At 45.2% G+C, this 19,434-nt stretch overlaps 1 protein-coding gene across 3 annotated transcripts in view; it reads right to left on the bottom strand.

Moving 5' to 3' along the window:
* The window catches only part of GALNT10 (polypeptide N-acetylgalactosaminyltransferase 10), a 260,526-nt gene that overhangs the window by 36,398 nt on the left and 204,694 nt on the right, over positions 1-19,434 (bottom strand). For all 3 annotated transcript variants that reach the window (XM_032477168.1, XM_032477167.1, XM_032477166.1), the window contains one exon: positions 2,051-2,236. In XM_032477168.1, coding sequence (XP_032333059.1) covers positions 2,051-2,236 — 186 coding nt within the window. The remainder of the gene's footprint in view (positions 1-2,050; positions 2,237-19,434) is intronic.

Here is a 19,434-nt window from a genome sequence, read left to right as displayed (position 1 = left end):
TCTGTGCCTCAGATTGCTGAAAGCAGCTCTGAAAGGAGTTGGAAAGCTGAGCATCCCCCTCGATCTCTCTGCCCTTCAGTTTTCTCAGTTGCAATATGTGGATAATAATGCCTGGCCTGCCTGTTTTATCACATCAAATGTGGCCTAAAAAGCTAAGGGACTAGCAGAGCCATGATGATGATGGTGGTGGTGAAGGTGGAGATGAAGAAAATGATGGCCAACAGTGGCTCTCCTTTGGGAGGGCTGCCGAGATCTGTCTCAGGCTCAGAAATGCCTGCTCTCCAAGGAAGGCAGAGTGAGTTGTGCTTGGAGGTGCTCATGGTTTCAGAGACAAAAAGCAATGATGGGCTCATATGAGCAGGGACAAACTTTCATATCTACACCACTGGTTCACATTTCCAGTGGAAAAAGGGGGAAAAAAAGGAGGAAGGATGTTTCTTCCATGTATGTCTGCAGATTATGAAATTTACCCTCGTACATTACCATAGAAACAGAGTTCAGGCTGTTTGGACTACAAGCTCGGCCTCAGGTACCACCATTTCATTCTCTTTATGAGTCACTGAGTGACCCACCAAATGGGATATTCCTTCAGGACTATAAATTAGGCGACTTATAGTGAGGTTTTTTCCCTTTCTGTTCTCTTTCAGTAATGAGGGGCAGATGCGGAAGAGCTCTTGGTTTAATTAAATAGTTTGCCAGAAAATCTGTTTTACCCTTTTCCTGACCCAGGAGTATGCTGGGCCCTTAAAATCAAAAACATATAATTTAACACTAAAGATCCATACTGATCTGTGTTAGGAAACACATTTGCTGAGTTATCCCATGAACCTGGGTAGTTTTGCTTTCTCTCCTCACTTCTGAATGGTGGCCTAACCAGTGCTCCCCGAAGTGTAGTCCCGGGGCCAGCAGCACTGGCCTCACCTGGGGGCTGTGAGGAATGCAGCCTCTCAGGCCCCACCCTGGAACTCCTGAGTCAGAAACTTAGGAGTGGGGCCAGCACTCTGGGTTTTAACAAGTCTGCTAGGTGATTCTGATAACCCTCAAGTTTGCCCTAAACTTGAGTCCTCTTTGCTCCCTAAGCTTTTTGTTAGGAAGAGTGTTCCCATCCATTTTTAAGGTGTTTCCTTTTCTCCGTGGATTGATAGATTTTCCCCCATCTGCCTCATCTCTGTCCCTCACCTGACTCCCAGTCCCAGTAGAACATTTCCTCTTTGCTCTCCACCTGTCAGCAGCAGCTCACTGCCTTCATCAAAGCTGAACACCTCAAGATTCAGACCTGGTTCTTCAAACCAGCCACGAGGCACCTCACTGCCCAGCATCCAGTCCTCGTGTCTCCCTTCTGCCCACAAGGCTACGGTGGGTGACTCCTGGATCACGCTGCCCTCTGTCAAGATCCCCTCCCTGCCAGCTGGCAGCAACTCTCTGAAGAGGAAGTGAATTTAGGGAGGCAGTGTGGAATCTTCAAAGAGGAAAGACTTTGGAGTCAGACAGATGGTGACTTTGACACTTGTGCCCCAAGGGAACAAGTGAATCACTCCGTATCTCTGAACTTCAATTTCTTCCACTATAAAAAGGGGAGACTTCTGGACCTGGCATAGCTTTATGAGAATGAGAGATACAGCTTCCAACCTTCCCGGCTCACTGGAGCAGGGCAGTGAATAAATGCTCTAAGTAGACATGATGGACATGATAATGTCCCCTACTACTTGGCTCTTGGCAGTAGACAGCCTTGGCTTGCTTTCCAATGACACTTGAAATAACCTAGGGGAAACAATCGTGTCACTGGACACGAATGTGCTTTATGACTCTGGGCAAGTCACTTTCCCTCTCAGCTTCCTCCCCTGAAAAATGAAGGGACAGGACTGAATGGGTTTTTAAGGTTGCTTTGAGCACTCCTGAAGATCTGACACCTCGTGGTGACTGGCACTGTGCTGGCTGCATCTCAAGCACACAAGGGAAGGCTTGAGGGTGACTCCCGGAAGGAGGCGGGGGCTCGGGGTGGGGCTGGCTTACTGCAGGCCGCCTACCTCACCTTGCGAGCCTCCCTTACCGAGCAAGGGGGGAAGCCAGTTGACGTTGGCTTCACAGTGTGAGTCCAAGAATGTGATGACATCCCCAGTTGCTGCTGAGGCCCCCAGCATCCGGGTCCTTATCAGTCCTTCCCGTTTCTTGGTTCGGAGAATCCTCACACTGGGGAAAAGGGCCATGTAGTCTTCGAGGGGCTTCTTTAGGTGCTCTGTTGGGGAGGAAGAAGGGAACAGATGGACAGATGGGTAAGAACAGATGCTGAGTAACCAATCTTGTGACCCCTTCTTTACATGTACACTGGACTTCACAGTTTAGATGCAGCTTTTCTGGTACTGTCTCATCAGACCTCTCAGATAGGGCCAAGAAGGGCAGGAATCATCACCTGTGTGCTGTGAAGGGAGAAGCTGAAGCTTAAAGAGGTCCAGTGTTAGTGTCAGACCTGGAACACAGAGAGATCTTCTGTACAAGGGAGTTGGGCTGTGGTTTATGCCTGGCTGGGACCCATTCCTTCATTTTGGGCAACAATACTCTGATTTTTCTTTGGGAAACTGCCCCTCCCCTTCTCAGTCCATCAGACTTGGGTGGGCCTGACCCCATCTCCTGGTTCCCAGGGGGAGGAGCACACGGCTTGGGCCTGCCCATTCAGGGTATCCCATTCCCTTGGCCACAGTGATTGGCTCAGGGATGGCCATGTGACCTGAGTTGGTCCAAATAATGAATCCTGATCATTTGTTTCAGAACTACTGAAAAATGAAGCCCTTTCTTCTTCTTAGAGTTGCTAGGTTGGTTGGTCTGAAGCCTGGAGCTGCTCATGACCTCTTCAGCAAAACGAAGGGGATGAGAGGTAGTGGGAGGATCTGCTGAGAGTGAAGTTAAACATGTAAGAAGGGTCAAGAGATAGAGAGAGACATTATCCTGATAACATTTTGATTCCCCAGAACCCCCTGTGTCTCAAGCAGACAGACTCCTAGATGTTCTTATTACACGTGACAACCAATTCTAATTCCTCTTTTTGCTTATTCTGATGTAGGCTGGGTTTCTGGCCCATGCCTAGAGAAGTTCTTCTAAATAAATCTCAAAGACAGTCTCTTTCTCCTAAAATGCCAGCCTTAACGTTGGTGTCTCTTGATATTGGGACCCTTTATAAAAACTCTAGTGTGGCTAAAAAACCCCCTATAGTTTATATCATACTTAATGGAGAAATATTGAATGCTTTTCTCCTATGATGAGGAGAAAGGCTGTATACTCTCTGACCACTTCAAAGTTGTCCCAGGATTCCTAGCCAGAGCAAATGGTAGAACAAAGAAATAAAAGGCATAGATCCTGGAGAGGAAAAGGCAGCAGTGTTTTTAATTGTAGATGACATGATTGTTTACACAGAAAAATCTTCAGAAATCTAAAACTAGAACTAACAGGTAAACTTAACAGGTAAACAAGATTTCAGGAGACAGGCCAGTATTTAAAGATCAACTGTATTTCTACAGACTAGCAAATAAGAAAGCAACTGGAAAAAGCAATTAAAATGGTAAAAGTACCATTTACAATTTAACAAAGGAAATACAAAATGTATACTCTGAAAACTACAAAATAGCGTTGAAAGAAATGAACAATTGAAATTAATGGAGAGATAGTCCATGTTCATGGATCAGATGTCTTCATGTTTAGATGGCAATACCGCCTATGTTGATCTACAGACTCAATGTGATCAAAATCATAGCTGGCTTCTTTGCAGAAACTGACAACTGACAAGCTGATCCTAAAATGTACGGAAATGCAAGGGATCAAGGGATCCAGAATACCTAAAAAATCTTTTGATTACTTATACATGAACATTCATAGCAACACTATTCACAATAGCCAAATGATGGAAATAACCCAAATTTCCATCACCTCATAGGCAGATAAACAAATGTGGAATATATCTATACAATGGAATATTACTCAGCCAAAAAAGGAATGAAGTACTGACATGGGCCATAATGTAGATGAACCTAGAAAACATTATATTAAGGTAAAAGAGGCCAGACACAAAAGGTCTGATATCATATCATTCCATTTGTATGAAATTTCACAGAGACAGAAAGCAGATCAGTGATTACCATGAAATGGGGTGAAGGGGATAGAGAGTGACTACTTAATAAGTATGGGGTTTCCTTCTGGGGTGGTCAAAATATTTTGTGACTAGATAGAGGTGATGGTTGCACAACATTGTGAATGTGCCAAATGCCAATGAATCTTTTACTTTAACATAGTATTGTATATTTTAACATGGTTAATTTTAAAAAATGGGTAAAGGATATGAATAGGCACTTCTCCAAAAGAATATACACAAATGGCCAATAAACACATGAAAAGATGCTCAACATCATTAGTCACCAGGGAAATATAAATCAAAACCACAATGAGATACTACTTCACATCCACTAGGATGGCTATAATGAAAAAGTCAGGTAACAACAAGAATTCTCATACACTGTAGGTGAGAATGTAAAATGATGCAGCCACTTTGGAAAATGGTCTGGCAGTTCCTCAAACAGCTGAACAGTTGCTACATAACCCAGCAATTCTACTCCGAGGTATACACTCAAGAGAAATGAAAATATACGTCTGCAAAATAAACTTGTACACTAATGTTCATAGCAGCAATATTCATAATATACCCTATTTAAAAATCAAATCATCCAAATATCCACCAACTGATGAATGGATAAACAAAATGAAGTACATCCATGCAGTGGAAATACAATTCAGCAATGAAAAAATAAAAAACAAAAAGAATGAGCTATTACAATAATACGGACGAACCTGAGAAACAGTATGCTGGGTTAAAGAAGTCAGACACATAAGAACAAGACATTATCTGATTCTATTTACAAGAAATTTCTAGGAAGGCAAAACTAGAGACAGAAAGGAAATCAGTGGTTTCCTGGAGCTGGGATGGGAGTGAGGACTGACTGCAAACAGGCACAAGGGAACTTTTTGGAGTGTTGGAAATATTCTAAAGCTGGATTATGGTGACAGTTTCATAACTGTATACACTCAGTTAAAAACACATTGAACTGCAGGCTTAAAATGAGTGATTTTTATGATCTAAATTATATCTCAATAAGGTTGTTAAATTCTTAAAAAAAAAAAAAAAAGAAAAAATCAATTGTATTTCTATATACTGCCAAAGAACAAGTGGAAAGTACAATAAAATAGCATTTATAATAGCCTCATATAGATAAAAACCCAAATAAATGGAGAGATAAATCATACATCTAGATTAGAAGATTCCATATTGACTTCTAATGTGACTTCCTCAAATTGATCTATGGAGTCAATGCAATCACAATAAAATCACAGCAAACTTTTTGAAACTGACAACTTACTCAAAGACTTCTATGGAAATGCAAAGGACCTAGAATAGTCAAAACAACCTTGAAAAAGAACAACAAAATTGCTAAACAATGTAAGTCAGAGAGAGAAAGGCAAATATGGTATGATTTCACTTGTACGTGGAAACTTAAAAAAAAAAAAAGAATAAATGAACAAATAAAACAAAACAGAACAAACACAGATACAGAGAGCAGATTGGAAGTTACCAGACGGGAAGGAGAGTGGGGTGAGGGCAAAGGGGGTAAAGGAGGTCACCTGGGTGGTGACTGATGGTGACTAAACTTTTGGTAGTGAGCATGCTGTAGTGTGTACAGAAGTCGAAATACATGTACACATGAAACTTATATATTGTTATAAATTAATGTTATCTCAATGAAAAAAAAACACACCCACGAAAAGAATAAGAACAAACGTTTCATAGTAGTGTTATTCATAATAGTCCCAAACTAGAAACAACTTCAATGTCCATCAACAGGTGAATGGATAAACAGATCATGGTAGAGTCACACAATAGATTCCTACTCAGCAAAAAAAGAAAAAGAATTTGATACATCCAACCACATGGGTGAACTTCGAATTTATTATGTTGGACCAAGGTGGCCAGACACAAGAAAGAACCCAGTGTACGGTTTATTTAAAGTTCATCAACAGCCAGAACGATCTGTGAGGACAGAATTAAGAACAGTGTTTGCCCATGGGGTTGGGGACTAACTAGAGGGAACACGAGGACACTTTCTAGGGAGAGGCAACTCCTCTATCTTGACTGGGGTGTTGGCTTCCCAGGTATACACGTTTGTTAAACCTCATGGAATTATATACTTGCATTTTTTCACTGTTTGTAACTTTCACCTCAATTAAAAAAAGATACCGATCAAAACACACATTCATTCTCTCTGTCTCTTGGCTGGGAAAGGTAAAGTGTAGTGGGAGTGTCACTGATTGGAGAACTGGGCTGTACCGCCACCTCTGGCACAGTGAGCCCATCCCTGGGCCACAGTCCTGTCTCTGGATCAGAAGGTCTTCAGGGGCTGTGGGCCAGGCCTCTTGGGAGCTCAGGTTGTAGGTGACTGGAACAGCTGGGCTCTCCATTCTTGCCAGCCCCTGGGGTGCTCCATCACCTTCCCTAACCCAAGCCCTGAACCCTGCTCTGAATTCACTCCAACAGCGGTGAAAGCTGGAAGGGCCCCCCTACATCAGGGGCTGTGGCTGAATCACCTGATGAGCTGGCTGTAAATTCAGCTGCCTGGGCATCCTCCCAGGGGACTCTGATTGGGTAGACCGAAGGCAGCATCAGTATCTTTGGTGTTATTTGATTGACAGGTAATTCTGATCCATTGGAGTGGTTCAGTCTCTCCATTTTATAGACAGAAAGCTAAGGTCCAGAGAAGAGAAGGGCCTGCCTCTGGCGTGTACTTAACAGCAGGGCCCAGTTGCCCTGGCTGCTTGATCCAGAGCCCACTGAACTTTTCTTTTCTCTAACCCTGTATAGAAAGGAACCAGTTTCACTGGTAAGGCAGATTACGACCTGCAAAGGAGCTTCACATATTTTATCTCCCTTGATTCACAAAAATCATACTGTGTCTTAGGCTTCTCCCATTTAACAGAGGAGAAAACTGATGTTCAGAGAAGCTAAGAAACTCACCCGAAGTCACACAGCCAATAAATTGCTAGGTTCTCTGTAGAAACATGAGGCTTTCCTCTCTCTAGTTGTGTTTTCCCAGCCTCTCACCATCATATACTAATGGCACGATTTTTGCCACTTCCACCTACCTTATTACAATTTACTTATGGTTTTTTTTTTTTGTCAACTCACTTTTTGAAATTTTTTTATTAAAAACAGTTTTTGTGGGGTAATTAGGTTTATTTATTTATTTATTATTTTTTAATAGAGGTACCGGGGATTGAACCCAGGACTCTGTGCTTGCTAAACATGCACTGTCACTAAGCTACACTTTCCCCTCTTAATTCTCACTATTTTTAAATTAAAATTTTTACGTACTTAAATTTATTTTAAAAGGGAACATTAAACACCATAAATCAGTACCATTTGTGATAAAGAGCTGATAAATTTAAAAAAACCCAAACAAGCAAGAATACAGCGATGTTGTTAGATTTTAGCCAGATCCTCCTGCCTCCCCACAGCTGGAAGCTTAAGGTCTGCGCCTGTCTTTGTCAAGAAGGGAGATATGGGCAACCCAGCGAGACTTTCCATCTAAGGTCATCAGAGGACACGAAGGAGCTGAAAAGAGAAAGTGGTCTCTCCCCATGAGTCAGTGTTGCTTAATGCAAATTCTGAGCCACCTGAGATCACGTCAGGTACCACTTAAAATCACTTGTGTGCTCACGCACTTAGGGAAACACTGCTCCCGACACTTAAGTGTCCAGAAACTACTGTGAGATGAGGTGTGTTTTGTGTTGTATTGTCTGGCCTCTTGCAAGTCGGAGCAATTAAAAGATGGAGGAAAGATTATCTTCATGTATACCTGAGGCTGGAAGGCTGAAAAATACTCTGGGCTGCCTCCTTGCTGGCTCGCAAAGATTAATATGGCATCTCCTGCCCTTCCCCGCTTCTCTTTGGAACAGTGGCTCTGGAGAGAGCAGAAATCAATTTGCCCTAATTGAGGGACTAAATCTTTCCAAAAGAGACTTTCTTGGGCAGCGAGACAAGATAGCAAGAGGCATGATCACACTCCAGATAGGCTGCTGTTCAGGCAGGAACACTTATCTTAAAAAGAAGAAAAGAAAATCCATAGTCATTGTTTGTGACCAGCGCTTCTTCTTGGCCTGGTTCAACTAGTAGGTCATTAACATGGGGATAAGATTATCTCCTGTACCACACACCACTACTCCCGTCAGAGAGAGAAATATCGCCCGTCCGGCTCTAATCACTGAGGGCCCCGCTTGGGCAGAGCCCCATCGCTAAATCACCCTGAATGCAGATGGCCGCAGTCATTACAGATGGACCAATTAAGGCCTTTTGACAGCTTGTGGCAAAGTCGGCACAATTATTTAGGGGCAATTATGCTCTTCCTGTTCTTATTAGAAAGAACATTTACACAAAATCAGCTGTTGCCTTATTTTACCACGCTGTTTTTTTGGATGAGGACATTCCGTAAAGTCACAGAATTTTAGAGCTGGAAGGGACTTCGGATGAAGATGATGATGGTTATGATGATGGCAATTATCGGGAACAGTTACTGAGGCCCTGCTCACCCACGGAGCTCTCTACTTTACATACATAATCTTGGTCGCCTGCAACACCACTACCAATGAGGGATTCTGGCCCGTTATAAAGAAGACACCATGAGGCTCAGAGACAGCAGTGAAGCTGCCCAAGGCACAGTTTATAAATGATGAAGCCAAGGTCTAACACCCTTGCTGCCCGACTGTAAAAGAGTGGGCTCTTCTGACTGCACCAAACCCCACTGCTGCCTCACTTTCATCAGTCCATCCATTTTACCCAGAGAGGACCAGGGAGGGCCAGAGAAGTTAAATGTCTTGCCCAGAATCATACTGTGAGTCTGTGACACAGCATTTTCCAGTCTGGGATTTTCCCCAGCTTCACAAGCCTGAGGGCAGGGGACAGCAAATAGGCTTCATGGAACTGCCTGCATTGATGGGTTTGTAATGGATACCTAAAGCTCTGTTAAGAAAGACTCTGAGGCTATATCCTGGCTCAGCATGAAAGTGCCAGGGCTAAGAAGAGATGTCTGCCCTGAAGAAGCAGGGAGGCAGCAGCCCTCATGCCACATACGCACCATACCCATTCCAGGGGCTGCTCTGATTGTAAAGCAATAAAGAACCGCTTTTGCCCTAATTACCCCTAATTTAATGATGAGTCAGAGCGATCTAATAAGGGGTGAGGTCGATTCTGAAGGTGAGCCCCCATCAGGGTAAGTTCTGGTGTTACTGGAGAGGAAACTGAGGCTCAGGAAAGGGAAGGGCCTGCCCCAAATCTCTCAGCCACTGAGGCCTGAGAGAGGACTAGAACCCAGGGCTGGGCTTCGGGGTCCTCCCTGTACACCCTCCCTGGGAACTGCAGCCCTCCCAGTTCCCACTGAGGACCCTGAGGGTGGTTCCACCTGGAGGGCTGTGGCACAAGGAGGTGCACTCAGAGGAGCTGCTGAGAGCTGAATTATGTCCCCTTCAAATGACGTGTCAAAGACCCAGCCCCTAGTACTGAGGAATGTGATCTTACTTGGAAACAGTGTCTTTGCAGATGTCATCCAGTTGAGATGAGGTCATACCGGTTTAGGGTGCACCCTAACCCCATGACTGGCATCCTTTATAAGAAAAAGGACATATGGATACACAAGGAGAAGTCCATGTGATCCCAAAGGCAGAGACTGGAGTGAGGTGTCTACATGCCACAAAAGACTAGGGACTGTGGCAACGCCAGAAGCTAGGGAGAGGCCAGGTGGGACCCTTTCCTAGAACCTGCAGAGCGAGTATGGCCCCACTGACACCTTGATTTCAGACTTCTAGAACTGTAAAAAATTAAACTTCTGTTGTTTTAAGCCACGTGGTTTGCCGTGCCTTGTTATGGCAGCCTGAGGACACTGAGACAGAAGGATGAGGTTCTCACACACTGGCATCGTAAGAGGGACACGGCAAGAACACGGCCCTGGTCCAGACCACTGCTGTCCCTTGTCTGGACCAGTGTAGTCTGTGGCCAACTGAAGTAGCCACAACTGCTGTCCCTGCTTCCACTTTCTCTGTCTTTAGTCTAGTCTGCATGTAGCAGTCCAGTGGGCTCTAAAAAGAGAAGTGAATTACATCTTGGCACCCTTGCACTCTCTTGCTTAGGCCCTTCGATGGCTCCCCGTGGCTCTCAGAAGAAGGTTCCCAAAGATGACAGGCTGGATGCAGCTGGTCTTGCCCCCTCTCCAGCCTCATGTTGCCCCTCCGTTCCTTACTGCCCCCACCATGTCATCTTCTTTCAGGTGTCTAAAGGCCCCATGATGGCCCCTTCTGCTTCAGCATCTATGTCCAAGCCAGTCATTCTGCCTGGGTAGCCGAGGTCCTAAGCCCCTACACATATCCCCCTAGTCAACGCCTGCTCATTCTTCAGTTCTTGGTTCACATTTCAACTCCTCACTAAAGCTTTTCCTGACCTCCCAGACCCGGGCAGGTCCCTAGGGCAGGTGGCCACAGAGCCCTGGAACTTGTCCTTCACACCACTCAGCTCAGGTCATGGTTCCATATCCGTGGAATTACTCTGTCTCCCTCCAGAGTCATGACCGGTCTGCTCAGTGTATCCACCAATGCCTAGCGCAGGGCCACAGGCGTCTGTGAATCCCTGCTGAATCCACACACCTTCCTCCTCCACTGTTTCATCTGATTTGATTTGATTCGATTTGATTTCCCTGTGAAGGAAGCAGGTCACGCTTCATCATCCTCATTTCAAGATGAGGGAAGTCAAGTTCAGAAGATGTTTCTGGTCCAAGGTTACACAGCCAGTGAGGGAAGCGGTGAAGACAGGACTCAAATCTAGTTCAGAGACACCTGCTGAGGAGCACCAAAAATATGGGGGCTCTGTGTGTCCCCAGTGCTGGCAGGACACAGAGCACGTGAGAGAGGGCCCCGTGGATGGGACTGTGAGGGCAGAGAAGGAGGAAGGGGAAGGGAAGGAGGGAGGGAGGAGAAGGGAGGTAACGAGCAAGTCACAAGCCAGACAAATCCCTGTGTCACTGCTGGTTGGTTTTCTGGCCTCAGGGGTGTTGTCACACTCGGGCTGGCTTCTGGGAGCTGTAGGTGTTCTGGGTCTTGCCATGTCTTAGCTCTGCTGGGCTTCTGGCTATTAAAGTGTCAAAGCTCATCTGTTTCCAGGATTGATTTATTCACTTGTAAGTCTTAGTGTATTCTAAGGCACTGCCAAGCTATTTGGAGGAGGGGAGGGCTCATGGCAGGCAAAGGCGTCACTCTCTGTCCTGTTTCGATACTCAGGTGACTCTAGCCAAAGGAAAATTGTTAAGATGAGGCAGACCCTCATCTTTACTATCGCTGTCATTGTCATGGTTTCTGTTGAGTGCTTACTGTGTGCCTATGTCCAGGGTTAAGTGCTGTTATTGATACACAGTGTCTCATTTTGTTCCTACCACAACTCTATAAGGTAAGCACTGTGAACCATCTCAGACCAGGGGAAACTGAGGCTCAGAAGAGTTCTGTGCTAATCTGTGTTCCGACAGCTGGTAGGTGACAGCCAGGAATTAGACCATGTGCTTCTGATCCCAAAGCTGGCATTACTAACCATGAAACGATACCGCCCCTCCAAGTCCCTGGTCTCTCCATCCTGCCAGTTGGGTACCAGTTTCCAAACCCACAACCTCAGCCCCACCTCCCACCCCAAGATGTCCAGGGCTTTCACTTGCTTGGGAAACTTGCAGACAGGCAAATACAAATAGCAGGAAAATTAAAAAGAGAGCTTGGAAAGGAAAGCTGTGATTGCACCAGGATGGGTCTTGGCAGGTGAAACGTACAGGCATTTAAGTATCATCTACACTTTGGAAAAGGAAAACAGATCAGCCGTTCAGGAGACATACATTTTCTGGCCTCGAGTCCCAGGAGGAAGTTCAGAGAGTGGCAGAGCGGAAGGGGCCCCCGAATTCAGCTACAAGGCCTTTTCATTCTCCTTTGATGTGGGTCCTCTGATTACACATTCTAAGGCATAACAGACACTTCTGATGTACATTTTTGAAAAAACAACCATTTCTTTCTTTTTCCCTTTTCTTGTCCCTTCCTCTTCTGCTTCTTGATAATACCTTCACTGAGATATAATTCACACACCATACAATTTGCCCATTTAAAAAGCATACAATTCAACGTCAACCAGCCATTTCTTGCACTGCTGTAAGTAGTGATCGAACTTTACCTTAGGAAGGCCTTTCTGCCGGTGAGGATTCAGTTCAGTTTAACCAAGAAAGCGTTTACTGCACTCCTGCTGTGTGTCAGGAACTCTGCCGAGCACATTCCTTTCTGCTGATCTAACATAGTTTTGAAAGTGGGATTCCCCAGACCAGTTGCGACAGCATCATCTGGGAACTTATTAGAAATATCAATTCTTAGGGCTTCACCCCAGACCTGTTGAATCAGATGAGTGGGGTTTGTTGATCCGGATTTTAACAAGCTCTCCAAGTGATTCTGTTGTGTGCTAACGTTTGAGAGACACTGACCTAAGTTAATGCAGCAGGTGAGCTCAGAGAAACAAACCTAAGCCAATGTGATCATATAGTCGCCCTCTGTGTTTGCAGGTTCTGCACCTGCAGATTCAACCAACTGTGGGTTGAAAATATTTGGGAAAAAAAATCCAGAAAGTCCAAAAATCAAAACTTGAATTTGCTGAGTGCTGGCAACTATTTACATAGTATTTACATTGTATTAGGTATTGTAAGTAATCTAGAGATGATTTATAGTATTCAGATGGGCATGGGTTATATGCAAATACTATGCCATTTTACAAAAGGAACTGGAGCATTCTCGGATTTTGGTATCTGTCGGGGCAGAGGGAGGTAGTGGTCCTCGAACCAATCTCCCATGGATACAGAGGGATGACTGTATTAAGATCTCTAAAGGATTAGAAACAGAACCCCATGTTTCCTGCTAGAATAATAGAAAAATGAAAACTCTCCGAGGAATCCAAGACTATTTGCTGGCTTGAGCAAAACTGTGAAGGCGATGGGTGCTGGCTTGGGTGACACCCATTCTCCTCCTCAGACTCACAGTGGTCTCCACCTGGCCTGGCCTCCCTCCCTGACCCTTCTCTCACCTTCAAGTGAGAAAAGATCTGACCACAAATGCACCTCCTGACAGGTTCACAGCAAGCCTTCTCAAATCACAGCCCTGAGAATCCCTCTGGGAACTAATTTTCACACACATGCCTGGGCAGCCTCGTAGATTCTGATTCCCCATATCAGGGAACACGGCTTCAGATCTTGCGACTATGATCCATGAAGAGAATTACATCTTACATCACGACTTGGTACATAAATACACGACTGGAATACATACAAGGCGTGATGTGCTTCAGTATGTTTTTTTCTATTCTATCCTCTGGTATTTCATTTTTGTTCGAAAGCTGGTCACGACCCCAGACACTGATTTCATCATGCTCCAGTGAGTCTACTACAGTGTGAAAATCCCTGGCCGAGTGCACAGTCTGGAACCTACAGTGTTAAAAAAAAAGATGCCCACTTGACTGTGAGGACCTCGGCCATGGCCCCCGACCCAGGGCTAGTGCTCTTTGCATAACACCCCCATTGTTGTTATTATTATCAAGCTTCTGGGAAAGTACAAGAATGTACTCAGGGTCCAGTTCTGTAAATGGGACTGTTACTGCATTGCTTACCTCAATAGGTCATTAGCAGAATTCCTGTGTGTTGATCTGAGATCTCTGGAATACCACATGGGTGGAGAAAGTCACTACCCTCAAGTGGCCAATTTCCTTCTGCCAAAAACTTCAGAGAACATATTTTAGGTGTCTTTCCCCTCACCATAAGAGCCGCCAGGAAGATGTGTGCATTGGGGCCTTGGCATCTATGGGCCTATTGTTTTAAGCAGCTGGAAGAGATCAAGGACACAGCAGATCCGAGGGAGCTGGGCCTACACCCTTTATTAAAAGCCGACATCGCTCCAACATGTGGCTGACTCGCCTCTGATTTAGGGGTTTCAGCCCTATCCCACTCAATGTCCTTTTATGTGACAGTTGTTTTGTACGGTCCCCTCTAATATCCTAAAGTAAAATTCATAAGTAATACAACATGCTTAACACCCGGCTGGGGAAAATTCTATATAATGCCCCAACTGTGATATAAAGAAGAAATAATAAAATAACGTGTTTTTCAATATGTAAATGCTTGGAATGGCTACAAGAAGGCAGAGATGTAGCCACATGCTTGTACTTACAAGTGCCATATACTGGAACACATACTGGAACACATACTGGTTCACCTTACAGACTGGTACAGGTATGTGGGTTGGCAACCCAGGTACCACGAGCAGCACTGCTGTTGCTGGTACAATTTCCTAAAACACTGAACAGGTTTTGGTGGACTTCCAACCCCCACAAGGACAATCTTCCTTGGACATACGTGGATTCCTGGAAAAGTCACCAGTGTGGCATACCCGAGGAGGGGAGCACAATGTACACTGTACGTGTCTGTAATCTGTTCTGAGTGGTTGTTGGCAACAGGGGAGGAGAAGCTGGGTGAAGTACATTTCTGGGGGGATCTTTCAGGAGGAGGAGAGAGGAACCAGTAAGGCTGGGCATCATGTGGAGGTAAGAGTGAGAGCAAAGAGCCCCAGCAGTGTGGCCCAGGGGCCTTGGGAGAACAGGAATGTCTACTAAGAGCTGTAAGTGGGTTGCTATGGAGTACATGATGTAAACCGCTCCCCTGCCTCTTCCATCAAGTGTTCAGTAAAGTCTGAAGCCCTCCCCAATACTTTTGTGCACATGGATTCTTCTAGAGGGCTCTCCATCCAGGGGGGAAACAGAGGGAGTCCCTGGAGCAGAAGCTAAGGAGGCAGCTGACTGGGGCTTACACAACCAGGCGCTGTCCCAGGTGCTTAAGTTGGCTCCATCCCACAAATATCCTTCCCTGCCTGTGAGGGGTAACCCTGTTTTACAGATGCGGACACTGAGACACAAGAAGGGTCTGTCACAGCCCATGGTCACACAGCTAGTGGTGGTTTCTCCACATTCAAACCCTAATCCATCTCTTCTCACCATCCCTTACAATCAGTGGTCTCCTGGTCTGATGTCTTAGACTCACATGTTAGGTTTACAGGCAAACCTTGTTTTATTGTACTTTGCTTTATTGAGTTTTGCAGATATTGTGTGTGGTTTTTATTTTTATTTTTTACAAATTGAAGGTTTTGTGGCAACCCTACGTCGAGCAAGTCTGTCGGTGCTGTTTCCAACAGCATTTGCTCACTTTGTGTCTCTGAATCACATTTTGATAATGCAATATTTCAAACTCTTTCATTATTATATTTGTTACAGTGATCTGTGACCAGTGATCTTTGACTCCCTAAAGACTCAGATGATGGTTAGCATTTTTTAGCAATAAAGTATGTTTTAATTAGGGCATACACATTGTTTTCCTTAGATGTAACACTACTGTACACTTAATAAAGAAAGTACAGTGTAGTGTAAACATAACTTTTACATGCACTGGAAAACCAAAAAAATCCGTGTGACTCGCTTTATTGCGGTATCTGCTATATTGCAGAGGTCTGGAACTGAACCTGCAGTATCTCCGAGGTATAATTGCATTTCTCTGGCACCTTTCTGAGAACGAACGGGAATTTGACCTAAAGACAAATCGTATACCTTCCTCAAACATTTGCTTGGAAGCCACAAGCCCCTCTGTTCCTTGGCATCAAGTTACAAATTACCCAACTCCTCAGGGCATGGGTATTTGGCCTGAATGTGATTTTTGGTGATTTTAAGAATGAATTACTCTCCTTCCTCAAGCAATCACATCCACCAGCCAGCTCCCAGAAATAGAAAGCACTTCATCACACAAATTAACTCCTCTCCCCTATTTCACAGAAGATGAGTAATCTATTAAAAAAAAAAAGAGAGATGCTATAATCTAAACAGGCAGCCTTATCTGCACTTTTAATTTCAACTAAATGCCTTGGTCTCTTTTTCATTGGGTAGGTAGGGCCATAAGTCTGTTTAATCATCAGACGATGAGTAAAAACACACCAGAAACTACCACTATCAAGTTAATTACAGTCTCCCCTGTTTTCTGAAAGTGACTCTCCACCAATCAGCTACAAATGAGAAGAGAAGGTTGGGCCCCTTGGACTTGGCCGTCTCCACTTTCTCACCCAGTTGGAGCCCATGCAGGGGAGCAGATTCATGGGCAATTCCAGTTGTAGGTTCTTGGTAGCTGCTCTTAAATTGTCAGGTTGTCAGGTGCTGGAGAGCAACATGTGTTTCATTTAGGATGCCAGCTTGCAAGCCTGCCGTTTAAGGTGTTATTTAAAAAAAAATTTTCCGTGTTAGCAACAGTGTCAGCCTGTCAGTTTTATATTTGTTAAAGGGCAAAAGTATTCCCCTGGGGGAGATCTTCCTGCTTGGCGTGCAGGAAGAGAAAGCTGAGTATGTGTCAGAGTTTTCCTTACCGCTCCCTCTGACTACCGCCACCCCCACCCCCAAAAACCCCAATCCAACCTCCGGAGTCCTCTGCTTCACAGGGTTCTGAGACTTCTCACTGGGGCCTCTTCCCTCTCTGTTTCCTCATTGGTTAGCACCGGAGGAGGAACTATGGGGTCTCTGGCTATTCACAGAAAGTCCCGCATCAGGAAGTAACCTGGGTACATGGGTCATCTTGGCCTCCAATCCCTCACCTCTCATCCCATTCACACTGCTGCTACAGCACAGGAATACTACTGTCATCGGTGACATTTCAGGCCTCCCAGCAATGTCCAGAGCCCACCTTCCCAGATCCATCTCCCATCTCAACCCCGCATCCAATCCTCTCTCCGCAGACACCACTGGACTGTCTTGCCTTTGCCCCTTTGTTCTTGCAAATCTCACAGCTCAGGACATCCTTCCCAGTCCCAGGGAATCCTATTGCCTCCAGGCTCAGCTCAAAGGGCTCCTGAACCAACATCTCCCTGAACGATGTAGTCACTGAGTGTAGCACATGCTCTGTTTTCCACGCACATTTGGGTTCAGGACTCGAGTCTCTCTGCCTGGCAGCAAGCTTCTTGAGGGCAGGACCGAGAGTGATTTATTTTCCTGTCCCTCATAGCCCCTGCAATGTGGCAGGTGCTAACAGATGTCTGGTGACTGATCCCGGCTTGATATATTTTCCTTGTCATTTGCTGCTTTTATGCTTCAAAATCCATGTCACCATGACATGACTCAACATGTCACCCAAGGGAAGACGTGAAGCATGTTTAGGGTGCTCTGTCATCTAGGTACTCACTTGTGAGCCTCTAAACACAGGCAGTAGCATCAGGAAGCAAAAGTCATCTTCATAGCTGATGTTTATCAGTGAACTGACCACTCACGAAATTCCCACTCAAATATCACTCCCAGTAAATGAAAGGATCTATTTCTGCCCATCGCATCCAAGTCTGTTTGTGAGACAGCTGTTTCAGATGTGACCATCCATCAATATAACACAAATTGATTACAAGGTGCTACAGAGGGAGCAGCAAATGCAAAGGCCAGGAGGCAGATAGGGGCAGGACCTAAAGCAGTCACTCTTTCTTTTTTTTTTTTTTGGTTAATGTTTAAGGCCATTTCCTATAGAGGGACCTGTTAGGCCATGCCTCAATGATTCAGACAGCCCGCAGGGAAAGAAACACTACAGCTGATACAAGTGGACTCCATTTTTGGATATAAAGTGTTCTGAAAGTTGTATGTTTTTCTTTCTAAAAGGGAAAAGTCTTTACTATTTTTTTTTTGTGATTCTAAATATGATGGATTTGTTGAAAAAAAATTTCTTTAACCCTCATGGAGGAAGGTAACATCTGATAAGCCCCTCTCGTCCCATCTACCAGAGGTGGCCATTCTTAACAGTTTGGTGTACTTCTCACCCAATTTTCCAATGTTTTTGTGTTTATTTCTTCTGAAACCTGCTCCCCCCTGCTATGTTACATATGTCAGTCATCTTTCCGTATCAGAACATGTAGATCTAGCATGTCCTTTTTTCCACTATCTCACCTGATCCACCAATTAACCCAAGAGCGGGGAGTAGCCCTGTTCTGCCTGACACGGAGAATACGGCTGAGAGAGGAGTACTTTGCCCAAAGTCAAAAACTGGTAGATGAGAAGGCCAGGCTCCCTGGCTCTGTAGCCCACACCCTGTCTCTGACACCATGCTGTCTGTTTTCAGAAGAAAGGACTAGAACTAGAAGATGAAATTTGCAGAGAGCTATAATTCAGCTCAAAGTAGGAAAGAACTTTCCAATAATAAGAGCTGTCCAGTACAGGAACGAGATAACTCATAAGACAGTGAGCTGTCCATCACTGGAAGAATTCGGAGGCTGAACATATTATGCAAAGCACAGAAAAGGACTCAAATGTTAGAGAAAGACGACAGCTCTGGGATCATGTGAGTCTACGATTCCAAGATGATATGCCTGTTAATCTAACCAGCCTGTCCATACAATGGCTCTAAAACTGGTAAAGGTTCAGCTCTGAGGACCTAATCCTTTAACCCCGTGGCTCCTTCTGAGATGCATTTAGTAATCAGTGTGGAGAGAATGTGGTTTTCTTTTCACAAGCTCTAGCCTATTTTACCTTCCCCTATAATTTTCTCCCTGCCCCAGCTGGGAGCAACTTTTACTTTTCAATGTCGTATTTGTTTTATTTGTCAAGGGCCAGAAAACACATGGAATGCTGCCTCCAAGGGAGCGCCACAATGTGGGTGTGTGTGAGGCAGTGTGGGCTGGGGGATTCGTGCATTCTGAACCCAGAGAGGCGCCAGACAGATTTTTCCAGTCCTCTGGTTGTGTATGAGGTGCTCGAGGCACGGAGTCTGATTTGCGAACCTGGGCTCAAATACGCACACACACACCCATCTAATGCCCGCTGCCAGGGTACCCTGTGAGAACAAAATATGCTGCTCACAACTGGGGTGTCATAAGCTAAAAACCAATCAGAAAGTACTGGCGTAGGTCCGCTGTGGCGAGGGACTCTCAGCTGTGGTGAGGCACTTTGTTCTCATGCGGAGACCCAGATAGCCATCTGGGTCGTGGAGCCAAGGACGCTCGGCATCACCCAGAAGCCAGGCGGCATGACGTGAGGCACCAGCAACGGCCCCTGGCCCCCCAGGGCCTCTTCTGTCTGGGTCTGTCACAGAGCCTGCCTCTCCCCCATGGGTGGCCCCATTACTGTGGGTTACCGCTTCCTCCCTATAGGCAGCAGGGAGCACTTTAAAAGTACACAAGTAATACGAGCTCATTTTGGAAATTGCTGAAAATCAGACATGCAAAAATAAATGAAATATCACAAATTAGCCCACTGTCTGGGTGGCCTCTTTTTTTTACTTTATGGGGTTTTCATGT

This window comes from Camelus ferus, chromosome 3 (assembly GCF_009834535.1).
Source record: "Camelus ferus isolate YT-003-E chromosome 3, BCGSAC_Cfer_1.0, whole genome shotgun sequence".
NCBI classification, from domain to species: Eukaryota; Metazoa; Chordata; class Mammalia; order Artiodactyla; family Camelidae; genus Camelus; species Camelus ferus.
Note: the sequence above shows the minus strand (reverse complement) of the source record. Positions and strands in the feature narration are given on the sequence as shown.